The sequence below is a fragment of the Notothenia coriiceps genome, unplaced genomic scaffold, assembly GCF_000735185.1.
Source record: "Notothenia coriiceps isolate Sejong01 unplaced genomic scaffold, NC01 NC01_scaffold00037246, whole genome shotgun sequence".
Taxonomy (NCBI): domain Eukaryota; kingdom Metazoa; phylum Chordata; class Actinopteri; order Perciformes; family Nototheniidae; genus Notothenia; species Notothenia coriiceps.
Window position 1 is genome coordinate 11,867,760 of NW_011369947.1, and position 11,051 is coordinate 11,878,810.

Genomic DNA, 11,051 nt, shown 5'->3' on the forward strand with positions numbered 1-11,051 from the left:
TTAAAAAAAAATTAAGAAATTAAATACTTTTTTAAAAATACTTTTTTTAAAAATCGCGGTAGATTTTGTCAGTCTCACGACGGTATTGGGAAGTTTATTTACCGCGATACCGCGATATTCGGTATATCGTTACATCCCTATAAACTACGTTCTTAATTTTATATTGGATTACAAATGAGTTTTCTCAGTCTGTTGAGCCGCTTCTCAGAATCATACCGACTGCCCACTTATTTCAGTTTTTACTCCAAACAGGCAACTCTCATTACCTTTGGTAGGTGCATCACATTTTGAGTGCTAGATTTATTTCCCAGGAAATGTTGTTAGCAGTGGATTATTTGCAACAAAGCCTCACTCAAAAACAAACCTGTTGTATACAGATAATGAACTGAGGATAACTAAGATAGGGAAACTAAGTCATCCGGAAGCATGCATACAATGCTATTGATTTTCATTTAGTGGTAAGTGAATTCCTCAGTCTAGTTTTCCAGTGACCTCCTCCTTAACCTATAATTGGGTATTTTCCCTGATAAATGTACTGCATGTAAGCCGACCTTGTTAGCTCTTTATTTAACTATATAAAATAAAACAGCATCGATAGCACATTAACTGTACAATGAGATGAGCACATTTCTATCCAAAGCTACAACAGTAATCTGAACGCCCACAAACACATATGTGCGCACGGCGCACACGTGCACTAACAGATGCATGCATAATTTCACACACATTGTGGGCAGAGGAATGAATCTGAGATTTTGCCCCCACACTCTCTGTATTTTCCTGTCACTGAAGCTGCCACCCTCCTCGGTCTTAACCGCTTCTATCGAGGTTGTCAGATGTCAAACTCCGCCCCTCATGTGTTTTGCACTCACAACTACATTAAATATGTAGCCCTGCAAAAGTGTTCACTAATTCAGTACATGTATACAGACACTGCAGGTGTCAAGGCCATTTTAATTTGAAATGGATGGTTTGTTCAGAGTAATTTGTATTGAAATGTCTTTCCGTCCACCCCCTGTTCCCTTCTCGTTTGTCTCCAAGCAAATGGTCTCACTTACGTTCTCAGTGAATCAGAAATATTGAATTTGAATCCGTTTCAAATCGCTCACTTAAATCACGAGTCATCACATCCTATCTCAGCCAAATACACGTCAATGATGGAGATGCAGTAGGTTCTAGAAGCTTCCTCAGCATACACCACATCCAACAGTTTGTGAAGTTTCAGCATGTATCCGAGTTACACTTCATAGAATGTATTTTGCAGATGCTCTAATTAGATTTTTTAAAGGCAATTTATTGCTCCAACGGAGGATTCCCTGTTTTATTTAATGTTCACTTTATCCTCCAAAACCCCAGGCCAAATGTGATGCAATGCTAGTTATTAACATAATGCCTTAGATCTGCACGCTCAGAGATGGATACGTCATTTGATATAAATAGATTTGTATAACATTTGAATAATGAACAGTTGTCTGTGTGATATGAGTGCCTGTTAAGCCCCAGTTAGAGAAAGATTACATTACATGTCTTTTGTTAGGCGCTTTTATCCAAAGCGACTTACATACTTTCAGTGGCAATCCCCACAGGAGCAATTTGGGGTGAAGTGTCTTCAGGGACACAACGACATGCTGACTGCAGTGGGACTCGAACTTGCTACCACCTGATTTTAAGTCCAGCACACTGTCCACTTAGCCACAGCCTCCCCAAGATAATCTAGATAATTTGTGAACTCATTGGATATGAGCTGCCTTCCTCGCAGTTGCCTATAAATAGTGTGCTGTCACACACATCTTATTTTCCCTCAAAAACATGCTTATAAATGTATCCTCCATGGATTCAACTTCATTTCACTTCCACACACTTTATCATATTTTGCATTTTGCATGTTTTAATGGGAATGAACAAAATGCCTCTTAAAATGTTCAACAGAACTGGCCTAATGAAGAAGTGCTTTGAGTGCTATATGAACTTCAAAGGAATATGTAATCTGCAGTTGTATAACTGCTGTATAGCTGGAATGGTATGTGTGAGGGTGGGTTTGTTTGTGTGGAAACATCCATGTGCAATTACTATTTATATGTACACTGCTAATGTTTACATTGCAATGTACTGTAGCGTATAGCTTTCTTACTATGCACAATATTAATATGCTGTAAACATTATTGTTAACTGAGGCTAGTAGCCACGGCCATGCACTCAGGTTTAAATACAATGACATGTGATGGGTAGACATATTATTATGTATTGCTGTAAAGACACATGCTATGATTAGAAACAAATTATACTCTCTAGTTCCATTTTATATTATAGATTAGATTGCTGGTATGACACCTAAGCTCTAAGAGGTGCAGTTAAATCTTTGCAGCTTTGAATTTAAAAACAGAAACTGATATTTGGTTGACTTTGGATTCATGTTGTTTCTTTTTTCTTTTTATCTGATTTGATTGTTTATGCATGTGCTACTGTTAGGAACAAAACTGGTCCTGCATTAGTATTATTCATAACAGTTTGATAATGGTGTTGGTTGTTTTGATAGGCAAAACACATATTTCAAATATGAAAACAAATGCAGAACAATTGTTGTTAAAATCGTCTCTGAAAAAAGAGAAATCAGCCAAACATTTATCCCATTGCCTGTAATTGCACCACAGAGTGAAACATAATAGAGACAAAGAAAATAAATAAATGAGGAAAACCAGGGGTTAGTAATGCTTAACTAATGACAAATGGTCCCGACAAGGATGGTGCTGTGCCCGTTGTTTTCTGTTTTCCTATTTACTTCCTCCTCTCTCCCTCCTGCCTCCGCTCTCTGTGATCTTGGGACACCTTAGGCAATCTGCTCACTAGACCTGACCGGGCAGGGAGATTGCCACCATGCCCTTTCTGTCTAACAAGAGTTATGCACACCAATGTTCCACTGCCTCGTTGTACTCCAGCCACAGTTTCCATTCTTCTACCTGTTGGCCGAACAAGAAAGGAGCAGTGGGAGCATGTTTCAGAAGACAATGGGTCCACTGAACGGCTCTTAGAGCATGTCGGGCAGGAGGAGGAAGGCTTGTCTTGTCAAAGCCTTCTGGGAGTAGCTTGCAGCTTTTCCCTCTGGGAGTCAGCTCTGGCAGCCAAGTGGTGGAAGCCATCTTTGCCGCTAACAAGTTGTGATTCACAAAGACTCAATGGTTAGTTTTCAGTTGAGCAATTGACTGGTGGAATTAGATTAAGTAACCATTAGACACCCCATGTGCTCTCCTCTTGGCCACAATTGAATGTTGTGAATTGTTTGCTATAATGCAATGCTGATGTCCTTTTCTAGTTTCCTCTGTCATTTGCTTTGTTATCATGATTGGGAGACTGCTGTCCCTTATCTCAAATGCAGGTCTGATGACATTTTGCCTCGTGAGACCAATGCATCTTAATGTCTGATTAGCGTTGAGGTTTTATTTAGAAATATTGGTACCACTAAGACTAGTTTTTAAAAATATAAGACATTGGCAAATACAATTTAAGAATCTTGTAGCTTTAGTCTGACTGGACTGCTATTGCACATAAATCCAGTACTTAAATAGAAAAGGTAGCACAAACATTATTTGTCTCTTGTTCTACTAAATCAACAAATACGCTCAATAAAGGCTCGGTGCAATGGGAGCTTGCTATCACTATTTAAACAAACACAATTACAGTAAAGTAAAGTTTAGTAATCAGCATACACGCTTGAGTGCAGAAGTGCAAAAGATCTTTTGTTCCATCAATAGAACAAAGATTGTTCGTCTCCACATGGGGTACAGGCTTCCTTTGCATAGAGTTTTTCATGGCATCAACACAACAACAAAGTTGTTGAAATTGATCATACCTCATCGACTGCTTGGAGGACAGGACTTTTGTGTTGTATTTGAATGTGGCACAGCCCCAGTCCACGATCAGTCTGCCTCCTTTCAGCCCTGAACAGGCGACAGGTTAGATGTGGACTCATTACAGAGACTCTAATGAGAGAACCGGCAGCAGCCTGGAGCTGTCGGGACCCATACTGCCTTGCAGGACTGATAGCCACCCCATGACATTGTGCCCTCCTGCCACTACATGCTGGAAAATGCAGTTCAAATCATAAATCAGTATCCCCTCAGGGACCATTTTATAAAGAGTGAGAGAGAGAGAGAGCTGTGAGAAGGGGGACAAAATCAAGAGAGCGAAGGAAACTGATAAGTAGCCGAGGATGGAATGCGAGCATGAAAAAAGGCAACGAGGGAGGATGCAGATGGCCGTACGAAAGGCAACAAGGGAGTGTTTGAAGCTCTAAAGGGAGCTCTCAAATTCTGGAGGACCGCTCAAATGTATGATTCATTTCCTGCTTCTCCAAATCAATCTGCTGTCCTCTCAACATCCTACCGACTCAAATATGTCTCCCTGCGGTTGTCATCTTAAATTCTACGAACTATCGACGGAGGTTATCTTGTCATGGATGCTAAAGCTCCCTGCTGCACATGAGCGAGAACAGTGGGAAAGAGAAAGTGTGTGGGCCCTGATAGCATGCAGTGAATACAAATGCCTGTGTGAGCAAGCGCCACAAACGCATTTTGCTTCAGAGGAAGGAAAGTACACACTGCCTTATCTCTGTAATTGGCACGGGGGGTCAGAGCGGCAGGCGTAGATAATCATGGCTGGGGGTCATAATCTTCTTGCTGCTCCCCTCCCTCCTTCTTATTTGTCTTCTCTAATCAACCCCTCCCTCACCATCACAACCACGCACACCATTTTGAACTTTTTTCACATATTCGTCACATCTTTGTTGTCCCCATTTGTGATGCAGCACTGTGTGGGATATTTTTTGGATGTGGCCTCAGGGAGGGGGCTTTTTGCTGTCAGAATGAGATGGTGTCCTCAATTGATTACAGACCCCTACTTAACCACTTCCCAATCCTTTACACAAATACATCAATAAATATCTATTTTCTAGTACTACGCATACAATGGAACTAAGAGACCTAATTTACAAGGGGCACGACTTAATGGATTAAAGGTAGACACACGTCTTTTGGAATTATAGGGAACCGTAGCGTGGTAGATTGATAGTTAGGAGCAACAACACAATACGCCATAGATGGAGGAGGGTCTTGATGTGGATGTCCCGTTGTATCTCTATCAACATTATCTGTTCATATCTTTCACTTACATCACGTCATCTTCACTGTTAGCAGATGACTGCAATTTAAAGGACACGCGTGCAGGCATTTGCACACAGCTTTTCACCAGATCTGCAGCGATAGTTCTGTCTGTGCTCCTTTTTAAGATAGCATATGTGATATCTTAAGATAGGAGCCAAATAGCATTATCGTCAAGAGGTCTAATCCTGATAGACTGATAGTCGTTTGCCATAGAAACCATATTAATGTCTGAATTCTTATGTAACCGTTGCTGCTATCTGCCTTTGCTTAAACATACAAATAGTGCATACAGTATACTACATTCCACAGTAGTAGAAAGGAGCTTTGCTTTACCGTATTGTTATAAGCACAGTATGACTATTTTTAAATGACAGAGGCAACAAAGTGAAAGGTGTGTGTTTTGGCTTGAATTTAAACATGGCAGTTACACTACACTTACTTCTCAAGAATTACCAAATGGAATCAGAGTGTCTCAATAAGCCATAGAAATCATTTGCCTTGTCCTACCTAATTTGATCAGGTTTCTGGATTGTCATACTGTGTAATATTTTCGAAGTATGTCAAGAAGTGTCCTTTACAACACCTTATCAGCCGACACCTTTTGCAACCATGTTAATAAAATGTTGTCAGAAATAGAGGCTAGACAAATACTGATATTGGAAATGAGGGCAACATGTTAGACCTATGAAATATATATATATATGTATATATATTTATTCCAAGTTTCACAAGGCTATATTGAATCCTGAATCAGCAAAGCTTGTCAGTGCAGTGAAAAAAAAGCGATTTACGTTTTCTTTTCAAACCAAAACGTCCATATATTATTTAAAAATACATTATCCAGATGTTATTATCCTGATTGTTGCAGTTTTCCACAATAGTTGCCTATTAATTAATGAAAGCTGCATGTCTTTTATCAATCTTAAATATCCTCTCTAACATTTGGCATTAGCAGCAGCTCTAACAGTTCTTAACACAGAGCAGCAATAGCATCATAGCACATTGAGAAAGTGGGGCTATACCACAACAACAATACATTGGTTTGGTTATTCACCTGCCGGCCTTATAAAGAGATATCATGGAGCTTCTTAACAGCTGTTCATTAAGTTCAATCACATTGGTAAAGCTTCAGTTCACAAGTGGACCCCTGATGCTTTAAACAAGAAGCATTTAAAAAGCATACATAATACTATAAGGGGATATTTGGTGTTAGGCTTGTTTTACAAATCCTTCTGCATAATATATTTTGATTACATGCTAAACATGTTAGAGGGTATTATATCTGTGTGTCGTAAAGCTGGCAGGATATTATAGCTTGTGTACAATGTGATTTAGCTCCTCATCAGAAACCCACTGCTATATCCATTATCTCGCCTGCATCCATGCAGGATGCAATGAAACGGGTAACTAAAGAAAAGCCAGTTAACCCCTTTATACATAGTTTTTATTTGTAGTGTTTGTGTGTTAGAGGTAATTTTACCCATGGGAAAACACTAGTAGATTAATTTCAAACATATTTATTCCAGGTCATACAGTATAATCACCTATGATTTATTATGTCAAGCCTTAAGTATTAAAGAGCTTACAAAATGAAGGACAATACTGTTCTTATTACGATAATATACTATTATTAATGGAAAATCATTTGTCATTAATGACAATATGCCCGCTGTATTTATAAATCGTGATTTATTACAACTTTCCATGCTCGCTTCCTATGTTACACGACCGCTCCGAACAAAGCAGCTTTCGCCGGTTAGTGACGTCGCGCACATCACGGTACGTCACGAATAGAACACTTGTTGAATAATACACTACCTATATGGCTTGTTACGCTCTCCGAGAGCTTACAGGTGTGAACCCACAATACTGAACACTATTGAGAGGAGACTGAAGTTTAAGAAAACAAGGCTTATTTCCAAAACCGGTGATACAGAACAGCTGAGGGAATTGGATATTCACAATGTCCAGGAGCCCAGGGAGTTTCTCCGGAGGTGGAGCGGAGGTCCGAAGCCGGGCATCCAGTTTGCGAGAGGCAAGCAGAGCTGGAGCAGGTGTGCGGAGATGCACGGAGGAACACAGGCGAGGTGAAGCCGCGGATCCAGAGCTGACGAGAGCAAGCAGGCTGGGGCAGGTGTGCGTGGAAGCATGGAGGAACACAGAACGAGGGTTAGGGGCTGGACGTGGCAGCCAGAGGAGTAGGCAGATGGATTCTGAACAGATAGAGCCACAAGGGTGAGGATTTACAGGGAACACTGAGATTAGTTTGCTAAGAGCAAATACCAGACGTATTACCACTGTGGTGAGGCGACGAACTGGTGAATACTGGATGACGAAAACCCGGGTATATAAGCAGGTGTAGGTGAGTATTGAATCAGGAGTGACAGCAACAGCTGGAGGAGGTGAATTGGCGGGAATCAAAAGTAGGTCAGCCACGCCCCAGTTAAAGGAAGACAGACAGACAACAAACACAAAAAAGGGAAAAGAAAGAGGCAAGCACGTGTAGATTCCTCACATGGCGATGTCGACTCAGGAAGACAGACGAAGTGACAGTGAGGCGTCAATAGACCTCAGTGCCCTTCAGAGAGAAGATCCTCTTCTTGAAAAGAGAAAGAAAAACAACTCCATACCAGATGTTGAGACGGCCACATCCCCATACAACATATAGCTGTCGATTATTCTTGGAGTCTTATTGCTGATGCATCCTTTGTCATCATATTTGGCCCTTCAATTGCATTCAAACAGGACTTCAGCTCAGCTGTGGTCTACTCATGATTTCACCACCGAAAATGGCAAAGTTGATGTTTCCGCGCAACGAACAAATTGTTACTAACTGACAACTTATGTAGTGCTGTTATAACGTGACTTATTAAAATACATCAATAATAAAAAAAAATCATATGGCACATTTCACAATGCACAGTGCAAGCCTCATCATAACCAGCCCAAAACAGGTGATATCATCTATTTGTAAGCCTTTTAAGGTGTATATTTGAAGAAAAGTGACAATAAATCTTATCATTTTAAAAATGTCGATAACCACCTTCATTGATATAGTTAAAAAATGTTCCTAATTATTTACAATTTATACCTTTGGATTTGTCAAATTTCTTCTTTCCCTCCCCTCATAGTTTAATGTATGTATTAATACATATATAGCATACTTGGCAGTGTTTAATATATATATATACTAGTAATATTTCTCCCCAATGTATCGCTGATAAACCAACTTCTCTGCTCTGGGTTGTTTTGGAAGTAATGACAAGGACAATGAGAGATTACTTGCATGTCAAATCTTTGGTGCTTTTCAGAAAGGATATGAAGCATGGCGTTCTTTGCCAACACGCGTCCCTCAAACCTGCATTAACTTTAGAGTGAGGGTGGTCAGCATATGAGAGTGGCTTGCGGAACAGCTTTGGAAGGTCCGGAGTTTAGGCCCTGCGTACAGACAGTCTGCAATCACTGAGGTAATCAAGTGGTGAAGGTTGTGAGGAGCAAACGCCCATTACCTCCAAACACAGGCCGCATCACGCCTGCAGAGGGACAGAGGGTGTGTGTGTGGTGTGTGTGTGTGTGTGTGTGTGTGTGGTGTGTGTGTGTGTGTGTGTGTGTGTGTGTGGTGTGTGTTGTGTGTGTGTGGTGTGTGTGGTGTGTGTGTGTGTGTGTGTGTGTGATGTGTGTTGTGTGTGGTGTGAGTGTGTGTGTGTGTCAATGTTAAATCAGAACAAGTGCCGAGGCTGTGATGTAGAATAGTGTGTGTGGTGTATTGCTGGTCTGATGGATAAAGGGATGTGAGTGGGTCCTGGTGGACAAAAGTGAGTGCATTGGTGCATGCTGCAGCTGCTGTCCATCACTTGGGTTGATAGATGTGTGTGTGGGTGTTTTGTGTATATCAAGTGCAATGGTACTTTCCATGAAAGGTTATCCACCTTGACCTACAGTCCTGGTATAATGTGTGCTGGTGGTATCTATTCATTCTAATTGGTGGCAAACAGCATGAATCGTGCTCTGGGCCCAGCCAATATGACTAGCACACATTATTCGCAGTAGGCGTGACAGGTGTGTCGTGTTGTTATGCCCCAGGCTGTGACCTGCCTTTTGACATGCACTGTGTCGGCGGCTGTGATGCATGCTGAACCAACCCATCTGCTCCAAGCCAAGCTGGCCACAAGGAGAATCATTGGAGGCAGGCATGAGAAAAGGCCATTGGAACGGGGGTTTGGCGAGCATGCATCCCAACAATCTCTGAACTACTGCACTCAAAAAGGTCCAGAGCTTAAACATAGGGTGTGAGGAGTTGAGGGCTTATAGTTCGGGTGGAACTATGCAAGTGAATGACCTATAAAGGGGTTAAGTGCCACCTCAGTAGCTCATGAAAAGTCCCAAAGCCTTCAGCTGGTGCTGAAGTATTATATGTAACAATAATGCTGATCAAAGTATTTATCAAATGGGTTTGCATGAATAAAATCTATTCTGAAACTGTAACCTCGCCACAATGGCAGTTTCAATGGTCTCAAAAATGGTACCAAATTATAAGATGTTGATGTTTTTGGCAAATATATTCAAGTTTCAGTTTTACAAAACGGAAGCTATTTGTGGTTCCTCATGGGTGATCGCCAACGTGAAGTCATAGTTTACGTCCAGTATGATTCCTCGGTGTACATCATGGTAGAGGTGTAGTATTGACGTGGATTGCTGTAGGATTAGGGTTGGTGTTGATAATGTGGTGTGTCCTAGGTGTGGGAGGTGCATGTTTTCATGTAGGCAAAAGTGGTACTTTCAATACTGATGGGGGATTCTGAAAGAAACAGATAAAGACATTGATTTTCTAGTCAACTCATTCCATTCTGTACAATGTTGGGGTTAAAAATCCAGAGTAATGGTAAGGTACAAAATGTAGTTTGTAAAGTAGGCCAGGTTAAAGTGGGATAGGACGTTACTCAGAAGAAAGTTCCAAATAACACTTCCAACAGGCCTCAAACGACGCCAATGTCCTTTTTATGTTAATCCTTGGGTCTCGGGCAGTTATCATGTGTTTCTTCAGGACACATCAGGGTCTTTCTGTAAGCTATGACATGTTCAGTTTTATAGGAATGTTATTTTGGGTGGGGAGGGAGGCATTCACTAAGAAGCAACACACTGTGAGGTTCTGTTGAAAAAAAGAAAAGAACAATCAAGTAAGCAAGCCAGCGATTCATAGAGATGGCAATAATGGGAAGGTCTTGAAGTGGAGATCCAGTAGCGGGACAGATCAGTTGTTGGTGGGCAGAGAGCAGCAGAGTCATCTGAAGTAAAGTGATCCAGCCGAAGGAGAGGGTTGTTGAGAGACCATACGAGGAGACGACAGAAGAGAGAGCGGTGTGGAAGGCAGGGGGGCGTTCCTCTTTCATTACCGACACTAAGAGCCATGCCAGGAGCACAGATGGCAGAGGAGAGACGGGTAAGAGTGGGGTGCACATAATGCACAAACACTTGCACACTGCATACTTCACCACCTCTCCTAAACTATAAAAATTATGTAAATCTAAAGAATAACGTCCTCAAAAGCCCCCCCTAAATATGCCCTCCTTAACCCTTAATTTTTGAAGGACAACCTAGGGTTCACAAAACCACAATTCACACATATATGAGTCCTCGTAAGACACTGCTTACACTCACATACACATACACACACACTCACACAACTCGCCCACAACACAGAGCATGTGTTATCCATCCATGCCTGTGGTGTTCCCGTGCCAGAAAGAAAGTGCTGACACTGCACTCTCTCCATCTGTTGGCAGTCCACTTACTTACCCACACACCCACACACACATGCCACACACACACACACACCACACACACACACCCACACACACACACCACACACACACACACACACACAACACACACAAC

General features: G+C 41.5%; 1 protein-coding gene across 1 annotated transcript in view; it reads left to right on the forward strand.

Moving 5' to 3' along the window:
- Window positions 1-7,267, forward strand: part of LOC104966412 (neurexin-1-like) — a 19,450-nt gene extending 12,183 nt beyond the window's left edge. The window contains exon 4 of the mRNA XM_010795599.1: window positions 7,128-7,267. Coding sequence (XP_010793901.1) covers window positions 7,128-7,267 — 140 coding nt within the window. The remainder of the gene's footprint in view (window positions 1-7,127) is intronic.
- The last annotated feature ends 3,784 nt before the right edge of the window (window positions 7,268-11,051 follow it).